Source organism: Heloderma suspectum, chromosome 2, assembly GCF_057233095.1.
Source record: "Heloderma suspectum isolate Gila_16-S chromosome 2, 16-S_ref, whole genome shotgun sequence".
In the NCBI taxonomy this organism is placed as follows: Eukaryota; Metazoa; Chordata; class Lepidosauria; order Squamata; family Helodermatidae; genus Heloderma; species Heloderma suspectum.
The window spans coordinates 136840769-136861501 of NC_139459.1; the positions used below are offsets into that span (position 1 = coordinate 136840769).

General features: G+C 45.6%; 1 protein-coding gene across 2 annotated transcripts in view; it reads right to left on the reverse strand.

Annotated features, from left to right (window-relative positions):
* The window catches only part of PAX5 (paired box 5), a 318326-nt gene that overhangs the window by 12583 nt on the left and 285010 nt on the right, over positions 1-20733 (reverse strand). For both annotated transcript variants that reach the window (XM_084834904.1, XM_084834905.1), the window contains exon 9: positions 10590-10676. In XM_084834904.1, the coding sequence (XP_084691030.1) occupies positions 10590-10676 (87 nt within the window). The remainder of the gene's footprint in view (positions 1-10589; positions 10677-20733) is intronic.

Below are 20733 nucleotides of genomic sequence, written 5' to 3' on the forward strand. Positions count from 1 at the left end.
AGACTATCACGTCTGGGTTAAAAAAAAAAATAACATGTACGCAAATGGCAGCGGCTACGGCCGCCGCCATTTCCGTTCCTTATTTTTGGCCATCTTAGTCTACGTAAATATTTACGTTGAGTAAGACGGTGAAAATAAAGGGGAACGCAAATAGCATCTGCTATGCTATTTGCGTTCCCCTTTCTTGTCTTCATCTTAGACTACGTAAATATTTACGTAGACTAAGACGACCAAAAATAAGGAACGCAAATGTCCGTGGAGTGGAGCCAGCCGGAGAGAATTTCGGGGGGAGGGACAGAGCACCTCCCCCCCACCGCGAATGTCACCTTTCGAAAAGGTAAGTGACTTTCGTACATCCCTAGAAAAAACAGACAGGCTGGAAGACTGGATGACAATGGATTACACTGCAGAGTCGTCCTACGGTACTTTCTCTCCACCTCACCCCCAAACAATACAACATGGGGCTACTTGAAGGACTGATGTAACCCGTGCACTCTCTACCACAGTGCCACCTCCCTACAATACAATGTGGGTAAAATATGGATTCAGTATCCACTATGCTCTGTGGTGTAATGGTTAGAGCAGCCTTTCCCAACCTGGTGCCCTCCAGATGTGAGGGACCACAACTCCTATCAGTCCCAGCCAGGCCAAACTGGCTGGGACTGATAGAAGTTGCAATCCAACACATCTGGAAGGCACGAGATTGTGGTAGCCTGGGTTACAATGCTGGACTAAGATTGGGGAGATCCAGGCTCAAATCCACATTCAGCCATGATGTCCACTGAGTGACTTTAAACCAGTCAGTACAGCTCAGCCTAACCTACTTATTTATTACTAGTGTACATCCCGTGTCACCATAGGGGCTAGTAATCTGAGTCTGAGAATGATTGGATAAACATATATGTGCCCATTTCTCTTGTGACTGGAAGAACTTCACACTTTTAAAATAAATGTACTACAATAAACCAGAAAAGGTGAAAACCAAAAAAAGATGTTCCTTTTAAAAGATTGTTTACTATTTATTGATGTTTGAGGTCAAAAACAAGTGATATGAGATTCTTCTCTCTCTTCTCCCTCTGGTGTCCTTGCAACTCTTTCTCCTCAGCTTCTCTTCCTCCTCCTCTATCATCAGCTGACTTTTCTTCAGCCCCTTTGCTAACATTCTGTGCCTGTCCTTTCATTGGCCCAGCACTGCCTACCTTTTGTTTTGGAGTAGATGTGCTACTGCCCAATCACAGCTACACTAAAATCCTAATATCTCAACTCTTTTCTATGGGCAGCAATTAACTTCTGAACAGGTATTAGGAAAATGCCTTTTCAAAAAGTTGTTAGCGTGTACATGTATCCACTAGAGCTTTTCTAGTTTCACCCCCTCCCATAGGATACATGTATGTAAATGAATACACATGACAGAAATGTCCCCATAACTGTCTATCCAAATACTATTTGTTGCTGAATGTATTTGAGTTAGGGATGTCAGAGAATTCCGCGACGGATCTTGGTGAGGCCGAATGCCAGTGCATTCGGCCCCCCGAAATGCATTGCGGAATGGCCTGCCATCCCCCTGCCCCCTCCAGATCCCCCCCAGGACAAGACTTACGTGCGGCGGATGTTCCGGACGGCAGCAGCTCCAGCGGTGGCTTTGGTGGTGGCAGCGGCGGCAGCTGGTCTTCCAAACGGCTGCCGCCACCGCCGCCATTTGCAGTCTGTGTCTTCCCCCCCCCATAGAGGTGATAGGCTACGTAAAGACTTACATAGCCAATCACGTCTGGGTTTTAAAAAAAAAAACGCGTATGCAAATGGCGGCGGCTATGCCTGCCGCTGTTTGCGTTCCTTATTTTTCGCCGTCTTAGTCTACGTCAATATTTACGTAGACTAGGACGAAGAAAAGAAAGGGGAACACAAATAGCGCCCACTACGCTATTTGCGTTCCCCTTAGGGATGGGGGAGAATTTCTCCCCGAAACTTCGGGGGGCCGAGTGCCAACGTGTTCGGCCCCCCGAAGTAGTTTCGGGGAGAAATTCTCCGCACCCCCCCTCCCCCCGCACCCCCCCGGGACAGGACTTACCTTTCCTGAATGTCCCTCCCGGCGGCGGGTCCCGGCGGCGGTTCATCAGGTCTTCGACAGGGGCAGAGGCAGCAGCCGGTCTTTTGACCGGCTGCAGCCGCCGCCATTCCAATAAAAGTAAAAAAAAAAAAACGCCCCCGTGATAGGCTACGTGACGATTAACGTAGCCTGTCACGGCTAGATTTGCAAAGTCAGCCGTGATAGGCTACGTAAATCGTCACGTAGCCTATCACGGGTGACTTTAAAAAAAAAAATGCGCGTACGGCTAATGGCGGCCCCCATAGGGAGCCGCCATTCACGTTCCTTATTTGGTCGCTGTAGTCTACGTAAAGATATACATAGACTACAGCGACCAAATAAGGAACGCGAATGGCGGCTCCCTATGGGGGCCGCCATTTGCGTACGCGCTTTTTTTTTTTTTTTAAGTCACCCATGATAGGCTACGTGACAATTAACGTAGCCTATCACGGCTGACTTTGCAGATCTAGCCGTGATAGGCTACGTTAATCGTCACATAGCCTATCACGGGGGCGTTTTTTTGTTTTTTGTTTTACTTTTTATTTCGCGGCCGGGCGAGGCGCCTCCTCCCCGGCCTGAATTTCGGCCGGGCGAGGCGGGAAGCCTCCCCCCCCCGGCCTGAACTTCGGGGGGGGCAGCGAAGCGCCTCCCCCCCACCACGAAGCAAGCTGCGAGACCAGGTAAGTGGCTTTCGTGCTCCCCTAGTTCCCCTTTATTTTCTTTGTCTTAGTCTATGTAAATATTGACGTAGACTAAGACAGCGAAAAATAAGGAATGCAAATGGCGACGGCTGTAGCCGCCGCCATTTGCGTACGCATTTTGTTGTTGTTACCCAGAGCCCTCCGCGGCCGGAAATCTGGCTGCAGACGGCCCTGGCCTGGGCCTGGCTGGGTGCTCTGCAGAGCCGCCGTGGAGCACAGCCGGCCGTCGAGGATTCCGGGGGGGAGGACCGGATCGCCTCCCCCCTGTCAAGGATTCCAGGGGGAGGGACAGAACGCCTCCTCCCCCACCATGAACTGAATCCGCGAAAAGGTAAGTGACTTTTGTACATCCCTAATTTGAGTTGCAGCTATTCTTTGGGTACAACCAGATTCATTTTGGGATTAGCCACACATTAATATGATTCATTTAAAAATATAAAATTCGTTTTGGTGGTCTCTATGCATCACACATATGGGCTCTACTCCTGCGCGGAGCCTTGATCTGGGAAGCTTCTATAGCTGAGAAGATTTTTGTTGGGAACTCCTCCCCCACCATCCAGTGCACAAGTCCCTAGCAGGTTCCTGCTTATTCCCTCAGTTCTCTTTCGACCCCCATTGTGTGCACCTCATAGGGAAAGTTCTCTTGTTGCATTTGTTTGACAAAAAGGCTGAGTTTTTTCTTCTTTCTTTTCCTCCTTACTATAAAGGATTTCTGTCCCCTTATAATTTTATTTTGCGACTCTCGCAATCGCTCTCAGAAGCGTATGGCCCTCAGGGCTAGGGATGTACGAAAGTGACTTACCTTTCGCGGATTATGTTGATGGGGGGGGGAAGCGTTCTGTCCCTCCCCCCGGAATCCTGGCCGGGGGGGGAGGTGCTCCATTCCTCCCCCCCAGAATCCTCGAACGGCCGACTGTGCTCCGCAGCAGCTCCACAGAGCAGCCGGCCAGGCCCGGCCAGGCCAGAGCCGTCCGCAGCCGGATTTCCGGCCGCGGAGGGCTCTGGGTAAAAACAAAATCAACGTGTACACAAATGACAGCAGCTATGGCCGCCGCCATTTGCATTCCTCCTTTTTACTGTCTTAATCTACGTAAATATTTACGTAGACTATGATGGCGAAAATCAAGGGGAACGCAAATAGCGTAGCAGGCGCCATTTCCGTCCCCTTTTGATTCCCCGTTTTAGCCTACGTAAATATTTACGTAGGCTAAAACGGTGAATGAAAAAGGGACGCAAATAGCGCCTGCTACGCTATTTACGTTCCTCTTGATTTTCGCCATCATAATCTACGTAAATATTTACGTAGATTAAGATGGCCAAAAAGAAGGAATGCAAATGGTGGCGGCCGTCGCCGCCGCCATTTGCATACGCATTTTTTTTTAACCCACCCCCAACCATGATAGGCTACATAAAGATTTACGTAGCCTATCACGTCTTTTTTTCTTTTTTTTTAAACCTAGCCATGATAGGCTACATAAATCTTTACGTAGCCTATCACGTCTCCCCCCCCCCCCCACAAGCCTGGAAATGGCGGCAGCGGCAGCCGGTCGGAAGACCGGCCGCCGCCGCCAGCGGAGCCGCCGGCGGAGCCGCTGTGGAAGATCCGCCCCAGGTAAGTCTCGTCCCGGGGGGGATCCGCGGGGGGGGCGGGGGGTGGCAGGCCGTTCCGCCACGGAGTTCGGGGGGCCGAATGCACTGGCATTCGGCCTCACCGAGATCCATGGCGGAATTCTCTGACATCCCTACTCAGGGCACCTTTCCAAAAGTACAAGTACTGTGGGGCAAAACTGCCATCCACAGACGGGCACTCTCTGTGCCTGTTCTGCCTTGGTAAAGGGCACCTCACTGAGGCTTGTCCTCACTGTAAAGCCTTCTCGAAGGAAGCAAGCAAGAAGACCCAGGTCAGATTGGCTGAAAACCGCACTTTGAAAAAGGGTGCTGGAATCAGTAGAGGTGCCAAAAGATATGGCAAACCTGCCAATTTCTCCCTGACACAATCCTCCTGCTGCACAGGAGCTTGCTCCAGTGTTGGGCTCATCATCCCCTCGGGTATCCACCGAATACCCGAGGTCCCCCTCCCATGCCTCCCATGGTAGACCACTGGCACTTACACTGGCAAAAAGACTACCAAAAAAGTCAAAAGTCTCTAAGTAGGCGGGTCTAACTCCTTCCCACTCTAAAAAGAAGAAGAAAAAGACTTCTAAATAGTCGTGTGATTCTGCTCGGGATTAAGCATCAGGACCTTCGGGCCTATCCGACTCTGCACAAGTGTCTAAATATGATGAAGAAAATATACAGCAGGCAGAGAAGAGTCTTCAGACATGTGTAATGGATGGGGAGCCATCGAAGTGATTCTTAGTAGATTTTATCTGTAAAACTTCTGGAGGGTGTGGCACACAGCACAGCTACAACCTTCCTTCACAATGTTCTAGTTTTATTATTTGCAGGGAGTTTTACATGGGGGACCATTTTTAAAATGGGACATAACTCACAGTCCAAAGTCTTACAGTCAACTCTACCACCTCAGGTTTCTCCCACATCATTGTGCTGCTTGTGTCTGCTGTCAGTCATCAAGTGCTAAATAATCAAGTGATGTACATGCACAAGAGAAACAGCCCTAAAATATGCCCTTCAATCCTTTGGTAACCTCATGGCTTGATACTGCAATCCGTTCTATGTGGGGCTATGAATTTCACATACATACTTGAAACTGGCATTGAGTACAGAAACCAAAACTATAAAAGAAAACAGCTTCTGTTTTTGGCTGTGAGCAACAACAGACCCTTAGCTATAGCATAGTAAAGGGCAATTTGAATTTTGTACTGTAAAAAGCGGTGTGACACAGAATGCTATAGCCCATCAATTACTCCCAAAGGATTTGTTTAAGGGCAAGAAATGTGATGGGTAGAGCTTAGGTGGCTCAATTACTTAGGGACTCAATTACTTAAAACAAAGAAACTGAATTTTAAAAAATGACAAAAATTCAAAATTATTTCTCTGCTAGAGGTCGCACATAACAACCTTGCCATCCATAAATCTGGAAGTCTCTAAGGCACAATATCTCTCTGCTAGAGAGGTGACAATTAATTGGTATTTTACTTACCTCATCCACATAGATTATGCAGGAGAATTCTAATCACCATGTGCTACACATATGTAAGGTCAGGGTGGGCCAGACTTTGACAGTGGTGTAAAATGGATGTTGCTTATCCTCCTTATTAAAGGGAGGGAGGGAGTATACTACTCAGGGATTTGGTATAGCAGAAATCAGGGGTCTGCAAAGAGATTTTCCAGAACCAATGGGATTCTGCCTTAAAATTGTATGTCTCTAGAACATGCCATGCATACTCCGGGACCTAGATTTGTAAGAAAAAGCAAAATAAAAGAGGAGAGGGGCAGAACCTAGAAAAAAAAGGCTATCAGCTTAGAAATACAGAAGCCAAGCTGCTTTCTTTAATTGTAGTATCATCATGGATGCTGAAGAATAGGTGGTAAGAATATATTGAGAGTCTGATATGAAGAAATATATCTTTGTTCTAAGCAAAAATGTTTGTGCATGGTCTATTGTCCCCACTTTCTTTACCCCTCCCATGTGCAGATAGTTCTGCAATTAAAAAAAAAATGAAAACAAGATAGTAAACACTGCGGGCATAACATGCAGCAAAAGCGAGACACAGCCAATAGTTGTTAAGGGAGGTGAAAGTGGTTTGAGAAAGGCTTCAGCTTCCCCGTAGGCACATTTCTTTTGTTCCCCTGACAACTATGGTCAAGCAGCTTTGCATTGTTTTGTATTCTATCGTGTATCAGAAGTGAAAGCAAGATGAGTACACAAGCCATGAATAGCGGTCACTCTCAAACTGCCTTCATCTCTCTGAATAACCAGTGGCTGGGTTTACACATCATACTAAACCATACTTTAGTGTTCTCAGGACAAGCCATAGCAACCTTTGAGCTCATGTGCTCCCCCTTCCTCCTCCAGTGCAGCCACAAGGAGTCTGGATGCTTTCAGGTTCATTTTAAATTAACCACAGTTTGTTGTGATGTCTGAATGCAGAAAAAATGTGGTTAATCTTAACTACAGTTTGTTCATAACCATGAGTTATGAAGCTGGCCTGTTTCAACAAACCATAGTTAAGATTAACCACAATTTCACATTCAGACATAACCCTAAGATGCAGTTAATCTCAGGGATGGCGGAGAATTTCTCCATGAATCTTCGGGAGGCCGCGTGCCGACACATTCAGCCCCCCGAAATTGGTGGGGAAATTCTCCGCCGCCCCCCCGCCCCCCCCGGGATGGGACTTACCTTCAGTGAATGTCCCTCTTGGCGGCGGGTCCCAGCGGCAGTTTGGTGGGGGCGGGGGCGGCGGCTGGTCTCCCGACCGGCTGCCGCCACCGCCATTACAAAATAAAAAAGTAAAGTTAAAAAAACACACACACCCGTGATAGGCTACGTGACGATTTACGTAGCCTATCACGGCTAGATTTCCAAAGTCAGCCGTGATAGGCTACGTAAATCGTCACGTAGCCTATCACGGCTGACTTTGAAAATCTAGCCGTGATGGGCTACGTAAATCGTCACGTAGCCTATCACGGGGGTGCGTGTGTGTGTTTTTTCTGTACTTTTTTTTTTTGCGCCCGGGGAGACGGGGCTCTGCTCCCCGGCCTGAATTTCGCTGGCGAGGGATGGGGCGCCTCCCTCCCCGGCCTGAATTTCGGCCAGGCGAGGCGGGGTGCCTCCTCCCCTCGCCTGAACTTCGGGGGGAGAAGCGAAGCGCCTCCCCCCACCGCGAAGCAAGCTGCGGGACGAGGTAAGTCCCTTTCGTCCATCCCTAGTTAATCTAAAACAAAAGCAGAAGCTTCTGATCTCTTGTCTATACTGGAGGAGGGGGAGGGAGCCCACGATCCCAAGGCTTGCTGTCACTCGTTCTCATAATACTAAACCATGGCTTAGCATTATGTGCAAAACAGCCATGGTCTGTTCTGTCCCCATCCCTTACAGCATTATAATAAACAAACACTTCAATTTTAAACAGAGTTACTTGGAAGTAAATTCAGTTGAAATCAGGAAGACTTCTGATTAAAGTTTAAACATGTTGAGGAATACGCTGTAAGTTATTTAAAGTTCCAGTCTACATACCCTGATGTATAATAGTTTGAACTTGGCAATCTTACATATTGTTGCTTACTATAAATATACAAGGTTGTTCAGCTATACAAAAGTGATTCCAGAAAGTGACCCCGGCTGCTTCTAATGGCAAATAAAGCATAGTATCACATGCTTTGTACTGTAATTGCACTAATGCCTTTAGACGCATTACTTACTTGCTCTTATTTATTTATTTAATCATTTCTGAGTCACCTTTCAGCCCAGAAAATTTTAGAATATCACAAACAACAAAGTTAAAAGCAGGAGAAGAACAACCTTAAAAACACAGAGTGGAGCTAATACATTTAAAGTCACTCTAAAGCCAAGCAGAACAAAAATATTTTAACAGCCCACTTAGAAGTAAACAAAGAAGGTGACAGTCTGACCTCCTTAGGGAGAGAATTCTGCAATTGTGGTGCCACCACAGAGAAGGCCCTGTCCCATGTTCCCACCAACTTCTGGTGGTGGGACATACAGAAGGACCTCCGAAGCAGATCTTAAACTCCTCATAGAGGAGGAGGTGGTCTTTCAGATATCCTGTCCCCAAACCAGTCAGGACTTTATAGGTAAGGACCACCACCTTGAATTTTCCCAGAAACAAATTGGCAGCCAGTGCAGTTGATGAAAGACCACTGTAATATTGTCAACAAAGCATGTGCCAGAAAGCAATCTGGCCACCACACTTTGCTCTAGTTGCAGTTTCCAGACACTCTTCAAGGGCAGTCCCATGTAGAGCACGTAGCAGTAATTTAAATGAGAGGTGATTAAAGCATGATCACTGTAGCCAGATCTGCCTTTCTCCAGGAAGTAGCGCGAATGGCACACCAGTCAAAGGTGGGCAAAGAAGTTCCTGGTCACAGCAGCCACATGTCCTTCCAGGACCAATTCTGGGTGCAAAGGTAACCCCAAACTGTGAACCTGATCCTTCAGAGGGAGTTACAATCCGTCCTGAACAGGCTAACCCCTGAATCCTGGATTAGCTTGTCTACTGACCAACAGGACTGAGCCTCAATATGTTAACCCACATCCAATCCATCAATGCATCCAGATTAACAGTTCAGGAATTCCACTGCTGCCTTGGCAGCGGCTGACAGAGAGAGAGAGCTGGGTATCATCAGTATACTGATGAGATACAACCCCAAAACTTAAGGTGACCTCTCCCATGTAGATGTAGAAAAACATACTGGATATAATTGAGCCCAAGGAATTCAATAGGCCAGTGGTCACAGGGCCAAGCAATATCACCACCTTCTGGGAGTGCTCAGCCTCAGTCAGATAAGGTCAGAACCACTGCAACACAGTGCTCCCAAGTCCCATATTAACCAAACACTTCAAAAGGATACCACGGTTGATGGTACTGAATGGTATCGAATGAGAAGGACGCACACACACTCCCATCTAGTTCCTGGCATACGTCATCTACCAACGTGAACAAGGCCATTTCTGTCCCACAGCACAGCCTGAACCTGGATTGGGCGTGTAAATCGCACCATTCTAAGTCACTTTAAAGAACATACTTCCAGGTTGGGGGTGGGGGGTGGAGTGAATGTCATCTGACTGGCAGGGGCTGCTCAACCAATAAGAGATGCTTCCCCCCATCCAAGCTCTCCCCTAACCTTTCTCCTTTGATAAATTCTCCTTCTGTGTCTTGATAATCTCAGTAACTTGGAGTGTACATTTTGGGAACAAGCCTCATGGAGTACAATGGGAGTTACTTCCAAGTAGACACTAATGGGTTTGTTGTGGGAAAGAGAGCAGGAAACAGAGGGATGGGAAACCAGCCCCCATTGTAACCCGATGCCACGCAGGATCTCTATAACGAAGGTGTGAAGGAGTTACTTCCTAAGGCAATAAACCAAACAACGGAGAATCGGAGACTTGAGATTCCGCTTTAAAGCATTTAGGGAATTTCTCCTTTAAACTGTGCCATTTCAATTGAGGGGGATCTATGTACATTCTGATGTGGGCTTTCAGGGGACATGCCTCATTGAGCACAATGGGAGTTACTTCTGAGTAGACACTAACTGGTTTGTGCAGAGATGGGAAACACACAGGAAACACCCCGAGGTCATTGACCGAGGTCATGGTGAAAGGCACACCCCTGGGCAGGGCTAGCATACCCAAAATAAATGCGGGGCTTGGGGCACACACAGCAACTATACCAGGGAGAACCCGACTTAAGGAAAAGAATCGGACTTTAAGCAGTCTCAGGAAATCCGATTTTTCCCTGATAAGCTCCGGTGTGGCTGCTGGATGGCCACAACGTCATGTATCCCTAATGACCTCAACATGCAGCTGGCTCAGAGTAAATCGCTGGTGGAGACCCCCCCCTGGAGTTGACTCACCACTACTTATTTTAGGATGTTGTTCAGACATGGAGCTAAAAGGCAGAAAAGGCTCAAATCTGGCTCACTTCGATGCTTTTTTTTTTTTTTACTTGGTGTTGATGTTAATTTTTATGAGACAGTTTGAACTAAGTTACCCATTCTTTTGGCTAAAGATGACAGCATTTTTGTTTGCATAGCCAGTGTATGGATGAACATCACCCTACTCAGCTTTCCCATTTATAAGCCAGTTTGGCAGTCCCACGGTTGCTCTCCTGCTTTTTGGACAGTGCTGCCGCTCCAATTGTAAGGGGGCGAGGGGAACTTACCTAGCAATCCAGGATTAGGAAATCTCCAAGAATCGTTGTATGTTGAATACTGTGGGTGGCTGTATGGACTTCCAGAAAACTCACTCCCTGAATTAAAGAGAAAGAGAAGCACAAGATATTTTAAGTTTTAATAATCATGATGAAAGTACAAAATATTATTTTCTATGAAATGGAAAGACATATGCTTATTTTTATGTTGTGGTAACCTCAAGGAAGAACCATATAGCTCAAAATGTGCAAGTCTTTTTAAAGTAAAAGTGCCTTTCGATGCCACCTTTGTATGTAATTCCTGTTTTTTATACGTGTACAACAGTCTCATTCCTGGATTCTTAGAGTACCAATCTAGGAAAGACATGGTATTCCCCCTTTTTTGGGTTTTTAAAAAAGGAAACTGACAGAAGATACTAGCCATGTTTAGACAACATACATGTGTGGAATGAATCTGTGGAGTGGGAGGAATCATACCCACTGGACCCTCCCATGACCATAATGCTTTCAACATAACTTCTAAACAGTGTTTAAGCTCTGTCTGCATTATCTGTATCCTGCATTTTCAGGACTTGCATGTATACTTGATGAAATATAGTGTGCTGTAAGGGACTAGTTCACACAGTAATTTTTCATGGATTTTTCTCCATACAAATCATCCTCATGTGCACAATTACAAAGAAAAGTATTGTGTGTGACACAGAAGAATATGGATGTGATTTGCAGCAATTTCTGCAGTTGTGATGGCACCAAAAATGACTGTGTGAACTCACTTTTGGTCTGTACTGACAGAAATAACCAACACTGGGAGAGTAAAACTATGTGAAAGCACAAAAACATGGCATGTTAAAATTATTAGTTCTCTACATGACAGATAATATGGGATCTGAACATGACAGGGAGAAGGTGCAAGAAAAGCCATTCCTCTTCTTTCCATCTATGGATATCACCAACCTACTGCCCTTTGTGTGTGGGGCGGGGTGTATATGTGTGTGTGTGTGTGTGTGTGTGTATATATATATATATATATATATATGTGTGTGTGTGTGTATGTATGTGTGTGTGTGTATGTGTGTGTGTGTATATATATATACATATATATATATATATATATATATATATCAGAAAAAGAGAGAAAGCTGAGATTTATGTATTAGTGTTCACTGTGACTCTTATGTGGTCCTTACTGGGGTTTCTTAATTCCTTGTAACCAATCTGGATAGTGAGCCCTGGAAAAGTCTAATGCCTTATGCCTGTGGTGTTAAAAACTATTAGAACACATACATAGAGATGCTGTCTTTAACTATAACTGTGGCTTTATTTGGATTCACCAGGACAGTGGTATTAGGAAAGAGACTCAAAGCAGTCCCTCTGTGGATTTACAGCTATCTGACTGTAGACATCTTCTTCCTACAATGACGACATGGCATATATACCTTAACCATGCCCACCCCCGACAGATGCAGCCTACCAGGAGGGCTGGTATCACCCAGGCCAGTACAATTAGGACAAAAGGAAGGGAGCTAACCTAATAAAAAGACAAGCTTTTAGATGAGCCCAGGGAAACCTGAAGGGTTTATCCTGGAAGGCTGTAGTAAGAGAGGTTTTTAACATAATCTCTGGGAACTGTACTTAGACTAGGGAGAAGAAGAAATCAACATGACAATGAGGAAATAAAGCACTTATCAATACTTAATACTAAAGTGGTTAAAGTATCTGCTTTTGGTGTGCATGTAATTTTAATTATGGAATATTACCCAACACCACTCAAACCTGATCATTTTTTTTTTTACTATTTCTCAATTATAAATTTGGCTAATACTGAATCAGCATTGCTTCCCCACCCCTGAAAACAATAAGAGCTAATGTATATGTTCATTAGCTAAGATGGTACAGTCCTCTCACAGGATCTCAGTTTAATATGGGGAATTGCTTGGTTGGAAGCATTCCCATATGTCCCTTTCTGAAATGGAAGAATTTGACATAGAGCATGATGTTCATGTGGGGGAACTTCAAAACAAGCAACTCCCCATCCCCACATGAACATTGAGGTGGTACAGTCCCATAAGAGAAGCATACCACTTCATCAGGAGAATGTGAGTCCTGTTGCACATGTTATGTTGGTTTCTACTGAACATGAAGATTATGTAGGCTACCACACAGGCAAGGCTGGTTGTAGCTATCCCAGCAAAATAGCTCTGGCGGGTGGGGGGTGGGGGTACACCAGGAGCTGGTATAGTTAAATCAGATGGAACTCCTTAAGACCGGCTTCAAACAAAGGAAGGAACCACACTTTATGGAAAACAGACCTCTAAATCAGCTCTTACTTTCTTTTAAATAATAAGGCACTTTTAAACAGGAACATCTAAATAAATCTGTAATATGCCCCTGAATAAACCAAATTTAAACTTTACTTCACTCTTAGGAATGTTTCAGTTAGCAAAACTGCACATCTAACTCCCTGTCCTTGCAGCTGAGACTGCTTGTTCAACCCAAACTCCATCTCCTTTCCCATGAGCTTTTATCATGCCTCCAATTCCCTCCTCATCTGAGATCACTAGTGACTCCCTCAGACCCCTTAACACAGTCTCTGTCCCATTGGCAGTTGTCTTTGGTAGTAAAGCCTATGGGACAGCAAGATGTTTATTCAGTGTATGGAGGAGTGACATGCTTATCTCCTTATGTAGAATGTTTAGGGAACACTGCCTCCTCATGGTGTTTATTATATAAGAGTTGACTGAGCATAAAGATACATTTTATTGAGTTTCTCCCTTGGCCACACAGTGACCCAGATATCTACATTGCTAGGATTTTATTATTAACATTATATATTTTAATTGGATTTTGTCCAACAACAACAACAACTTTTAGCACTAACAGTGCCCTGTATTATGGGTGTGCTTCAGATTTGGCCAAATCCCGCATCCTGAACCAAATCAGGTTGATTCAGACAGATTTGGGAGATGTCCGAATTGAAGTGGGGCTCCTCTAAAGTGGACCAAATCTAAACCCTCCTGAAGCGTCATTAGCAATTCAGCTTCCCTGGGACACAGAGACACAGACAGTGTGTCTGCAAAAATTGATACATTTCTCCCCCAGCTCTCCATGTAATTAAAACGCCAGGGTAGGGAGAAGGAGAAGAAGGAATGTAGCTTTGTGACTGGTGCGTCTAATCACAGTGAATGGTTTTACCAGGGCCCTCCAATCCCAGTGCTTTCGGGCAGTAATATATAGCAAGACTATTTCAGTGTTCCCTGATCTTTGCTAGTTCTCTCTCCAAGGAGCAGGTAGATTAAAAGGTTTAATAAAGTCTGCAGGACCTAAGAGGGTATACCGTAGGGTGCTTATTTGGAAAATATTGGCTGTTCATGTCCTTCTGCCTCTACTACTGTATGCTCCACACACCCGACCTGTCTAACTTTCTGTGATTTTGGTGCCAATTAAGCAGAAAACAAACATGCTTTATAACTGTTTTTCACTCATCATAATTCCCTAGCCCTTCTGAAAGTTTGCAGACTTCTTACTAAAGGACATCTCTACAATGTATGTCATTTTTCATACAATTTGCCACACACACACCCCTGCACGCGTGTGCGCACACGCACACACACACACACAAAGCAGAGGGTGGGGGAAGGAGAAACAATTCACTTCTGCCACCCAAAATTTGAAGACTCCCCTTCCACAAAAACTGCTACACCAATTTTGCTGGTTTCTTGGCTAAAGTGTACATGTATGTGTACATCAGTTTCATAACGATTGCCCACAAATAACACAGAGAAATCTTTTTTTAAAAGCCCAAACTGTAAAGGCTGCTGTTCCACAAAACGCCCTGCACCTATTCTTCGGAAACCTGGCAGGCATGATCCTTGCAGAAGGGGCAACTATGTTCAAAAATTTCATCCAATTCTGTTGAAGACAAAATAAATTATAGTCATTTGTTGATTTCCAATGATAATCAATGGGAGAATCAGATTTGGTTGGCCTCCAAATCAGTCTGAGGTGAATCAGGCTGTTTTTCGAATCACTGAATTGGGATTTGAACTGACTCTTGTGGTCAGTGCATACCCCTAAGTATATATAACATACACTATTAAGATCTATTAGTTCATATATTAGATATGGCCAATTTCTATATTCTTGGAGGCCACTCTGTTCTCCAGGCAGTGGTTGGAGGTCCAGACATATATTTTGCCACACAAACTGCCCATCCCTCATGAGTGGTCAGGCTGCCTAATAAACCTGACTGCATCTAACAGTAAGGCCATCTCAGTTAAAGAGCACACGTGTTCTGACATCATCAGAGAATTGCACACAAAATCCAAAAAGACAGTTGTGAGACTAAGACGTTACAAGCAGGGCTGGCGTCAAACGTAGGCATGGTTGGGGACCTGCTGAGGGCCCACTGATAAGACACCCCCTCTGCTGGAGTTGCTCCTCCTCTTTACCTTGTTCACCTGGTTCTCATTGTGCAACAGACAACAGTGGTGGAGAGAACAGGAGCAGTAGATGCCGCGGCCTATTTGCTAGGGATGGCGGATAATTTCTCCCCGAAACTTCGGGGGGCCGAGCACCAACGTGTTCGGCCCCCCGAACAAGTTTCGGGGAGAAATCCTCCGCCCCCCCGCCCCCCCCCGGGACGGGACTTACCTTCACCGAATGTCCCTCCCGGTGGCTGGTCCGGCCGGCGGTTCGGCGGGTGTTCGAGCAAGGTGGGAGCGGCAGCCGGTCTTTCGACCGGCTGCCGCCGCCGCCATTGATATGAAAGAAAAAAAAAACGCCCCCTGATAGGCTACGCGATGATTAACGTAGCCTATCACGGCTAGATTTGCAAAGTCAGCCGTGATAGGCTACGTCAATCGTCACGTAGCCTATCACGGGTGACTTAAAAAAAAAAAAAAAGTGTGTACGGATAATGGCGGCCCCCATAGGGAGCCGCCATTCCCCTTCCGTATTTGGTTGCTGTAGTCTACGTAAAGATTTACGTAGACTACGGAGAAAATAAGGGCAATGCTATTTGCGTTGCCCTTATTTTCGCCGTAGTCTACGTAAACATTTACGTAGACCACAGCGACTAAATAAGGAACGCGAATGGCGGCTCCCTATGGGGGCCGCCATTAGCGTACGCGCTTTTTTTTTTTTTTTAAGTCACCCGTGATAGGCTACGTGACGATTGACGTAGCCTATCACGGCTGACTTTGCAGATCTAACCGTGATAGGCTACGTGAATCATCGCGTAGCCTATCAGGGGGCGTTTTTGTTTTTGTTTTTAACTTTCGCGTTCACGGCCGGGTGAGGCGAGGCGCCTCCTCCCCGGCCTGAATTTCGGCCGGGCGAGGCGGGAAGCCTCCCCCCCAGCCTGAATTTCGGCCGGGGCAAGGCGGGAAGCCTCCCCCCCCGGCCTGAACTTCACGGGGGGACCAGCGAAGCGCCTCCCCCCCACCGCGAACGTCCTTCGAGGACAGGTAAGTGACTTTCGTCCACCCCTACTATTTGCTCACTGGCCCTTTGCCTGTGGAGCAAGCAAGTGGTAGCGATGATGAGAAAGAGGACGAAGTGCAAGGGCATCTGGTGACAATGGCAGTGAGAAGGTCGACTCACTGAAGGAGGGGGCTCATTGAGGGTGTCTTGCCTAAGGGCCCTCCGAAACCTGGAGTCAGCACTGGTTACAGGGACTGTAAAGCTCCTGCTGACCCATGGCTTCCTCACACATATCCCTGGCAATGTCTACCAAAAGAAACATATGATGTGATGTTATTGCCCTCTACATTCCCTGACTCCATTCTGATTCATCGGCTGCTGCTTGCAGGAAGCAGGGAAAAGCTGAATAAAGAGACATCACAGCACATGTTCCTTTTGCTAAATTTTAGATGGGTGACACATGGGATAACATCTAGTGAGGCAGAAAGTTAAAAGTATTTTTCTTTCCCTTTTGTGTGAAACTGTAGGCTAATTTTTAATACACCTTGAGTAAAATCTGTAAGGACTGCGAGGGCCATATAATATTGCTTCAAGAGCAGGATGCAACACCAAAGGCCACTGCCAGTAGGCTATACCTGCCACTGTAATCAGAACATAGAAAGTTATTAACTGAGAAATACATAACGCAACACACACACACAAAGAGGAAAGGTGTATACTTTTGTTCAGCAGCAACAGTTATGACACAAGGTGGTAGAATATGGTGTGCTATGCTAATGGCATATAGCATTTTCCCTTGCTATAGCTACTCAGGTATTTGCTTCTATCCTAAGCAAGGTTTAAAGAACGACAGTCTACAAATACAATAACTGTTATTTTAAAATGTTACCTCAACATCTTTAATATGCATAATCATTAGATATACACACATACAAAGCCTATATAACACAAGTAGGACTGATGCAGCACACAAAGAGAATTAGCTGTGGCAATATATGGGCCAATTTGCTAATTATTGACTCCTCAGTGAGCCTGGAACAGGAAAGAAGAGGACAGGAACATTATTCTAGCTCTCCAGTAAAATTAGGACACGGTGACAAGGAATGGACGATCAGAGTGAAAGCGTGTCTTATAGTGCAATCCTATACATATCTACTCAAAGTAAGCCCCATTGAGTTTGAAGGATTGCAGCCTACATTTCCCTAAATGGTAACAAATAAAGTTATCTAATAATATTAATACCTAAAGTGCAATGCTTTTCCTCATGGACCTGCATGTTCCTTGCCCCAGCTCTGCACATAGCAAGGAACTTCTTGGAGGAGTTATTCCATCACCATATGGTTTGGAAAAAATCCTCAGAGTTCACTGGGGTCATGAGCTCTCATTTTCCTGGCTCAGGTGAATCTCCCCACATTCTTGCAGCTGGCTAAGCAGGTATAGCCAACACTGCCATTTCCCTGCCTGTGTGTTGTTAAGCAGGAAGAGACTGCACTTTTCCTAACATTAATCAACACTCCTGCACAAGTATCAATGCAGCTGACATTTCATTCCCTGATTTTCTTCCCAATACCACCTCCACCTCTACTCCTTTCCTTGCTGTTCCCCCCCCAACTCTCAACCCACTCCCCTCCCCCCTCTCTCTCTCTCTCTCTCTCTCTCACACACACACACACACACATCTCCAGGCCTCTCCGGGGGACGCTCTGCTGCCTGACAGGCTGAGGCTTCCAATTCTCTGTTTTTTATGCCTCAGTGGTCAGGGTGTCAGGCTCCTACAGTACAGACCAGCCAAGAGCTAGAGGAGTCACTGAATACCATCAGTTCGGTGACAGTATCGCTCGCTTCATCCCACATACTCTGCATATCCATCAGCCATGCAAAAGGAGGGGGGAGAAGCAAGCAAGAAACAGAGGGGGTTGAAAGGGAGTAAGAGAAAAGCCACCCGCCCTGCTATTAGCATCACAGGCCTTGGACAGACAAATGGAGCAAGAGTACAGTGAAACTAAACGAGATGAATGAACGCTGCATGAGTGCCTCGTGATTTCCACCAGATACTCCTGCACCCATCAGATATACTTCTTGACAGCGCTGTTTAATGATCAGTCCAGTCAAAAGCAATACTATGCATCACCTGCCCAGGGGAGTTGTGTGTACTTGTCTGGGGGGGGGGGAGGGGGGAGGCAAACGATTAGGAAGATGAAATATTTTGTAAAATGATAGTTCAATACATTGTTTTTTTATGATTACACAGCAAAACCCTTCATTAAGACTGCTCCTCTTTAAAGATGATCACATCATGCAACTACGTTTCAGAAATATGCTGTCTTCAGCCAACAAGACACTAAGAAATGGGACAATGATTTCAATTGTTCATGTCTCATGACCCTAGAAAATACTTTAATATGTTTTCCATAGAAAGGTCAAGATTTATTATTACTGTTATTCAGGACTATTGACCCAGCAGACAGCATGCCGGACTTAGTATGGAGCTTCTCCCTGCACAGAGAAAGGGACTCAGCTGGGATTTGCAAGAGCTGGCTCCTGCAATCCCAGGCTGAGTCAGGTTCCTCCTGCCTGTGCCACTCGTGTCCCAATCAGGGTGCGAGCACCGCGGCAAGAGGTGCGAGGAATCCCCAGCTTATCTCTGATCGGAGGTAACAGAGGGATTCCCCTTTGTGCCGCTTACCTGCAGAGGGTGGGGTTTGGGGAAGGGAGGGGCCCACAGAGGGTGCTCAACCCTCCACAGGCCAGATTGGGCCCAGTGTGGGCCAGATTAGGCCCATGGGCCGGAGGTTGCCCTCCCCTGAGGTAGGGTTAGGAAAGACTCCTGCCTGAAACCCTGGAGGGCTGCTGCCAGTCAGTGCTGACAATACTGGGCTAGATGGACCCAGGGTCTGACTCACTGTAAAGCAGCTTCCTATGTTCCTATCTCTTTCTCTGGCCAAATTCAAAAACTGCAACTGTTGCTTTTTTCAGCCCTCGTTGCTGTACCGTTTTAGCCCTAAACCTAAGGAAGAAGGAATTGACCTGCACTCTAGCTTCTAAAAATTTAAATTGATAATCGGTTCTCAACAACCAAGTGCTTTTAGATGTCCAGCAATATACGAAGACTCGTTATTTATTCACACAGCAAAATGAAACAGATTAGCTATGACAATAATGAGGCTACTCTTTGCATTACACATATAGGTTATCAAGATCCTTAGTAGTAAATTGTACATATAGATAAATGCTGCTAATAGTAACATAATATTATCCTCATTGACTGCAGAGACCAATTTGGTATGGCAACTCCCATTTCTTACACAAGGATGCCAAAACAATCCACACAGCAATTCTTGGAAATCAGTTCTCTACATATTATAAGGGACTGGGAGAAAATATAGGATGAGGCACCAATTAAAAGTGTAACTTAACTGTATTTTGGATCAACTGCAGTTTCCCAACACTCTTCACTGGCAGCCCCATGTAGATCACATTACAGAATCCAATCTTGATTTTATCATGATATTATCATGGCAGCCAAATTCTTGCTATCACCTGGTACAGTAACTCGAAATGGAAAAAGGTACTCCTGACCACAGATGCCTCCTAAGCACCAAGTAATAGAGATGGGTCTAGGAGAACTCCAAACTGTGACCTTGATCATTCAGGGATCTGAATTCCTCATCCATTTCAGGTGTTCAGTCACCTATCCACAGATCGACTAGATGGTTCACAACCACATATCATTCTGGACTGAGCTTCAGTATACTAGCCCTGATTTATTTATTTATTTACAATATTGCTATGCCACCCCAAAACCAAAGACTACAGACAGTTGTTCAGGGATCTTACTGCTTCACCAAGGTTTGAGAAGGGTACCACCACAGAGAAGGACCAATATCTGGCTTTCCTCATCCAGTGTTTCTGAACACACTTGCATAGAGTTCATTCCATATAGCAAATTGGAAACTAGCTGAGAATTCCCAGGAACTACAGGATCTTTCAGCCACTTTCAGACTTTTAAAAAAGAGATATTACCATGGCCTCTTTTAATGTACCAGGGACTACTCCTTCCATTAAGTAGGCATTTACTAGAACCCAGGTAAAATTGGCCAGTCTCTCCTGGCAACTGGAAAGTAGCCAGGAAGGGTAAAGTTCTAGAGCAGAAATGGCTGTAAGGACCTTATGTACACTGCTGAAACTCATCTAACCAACTGTAATCACAGGAGGTTTTGAACACCTCTAATATTGATACACTCAAAATGGAGTCCAAGTTAGAATAGATGCAAGCAAGTTCCAGTCCATGTTTGGTTGGACTCATATTCAGCTTTTTTCCACCTGTGCTCTAGTCATGCCCTTGGAGTTTTATTGCCCACAGCTCACAGTTGTACCGAGGTGCAATTGGAGCTCCAATTTGTGAGAAAGGATGACGAGGAGCAATCATGTCAATAATCTTGGTCCTCTCCTTATTCCACAGATCAACCATGATGATGATAAGACAGCCAGTGATATCCATTGAAAACTCCCTGAGGACATTTTGGAAACCAGATGGATTCATTATGTTATAAGAGAAGACAATTGCAACAGGTCCCCCATTATTTCAGGATCTATAAGCAGCTGAGATACAGAACCTAACCAGGAAATGGTTTGACCAGATGCTGGACTAGATGGTCCCTTGGTCTGATCCAGCATGGCTCTTCTTATGTTTTTATGACCATGGCAAAAGAATCATCTGAATCTCCTCCATTTC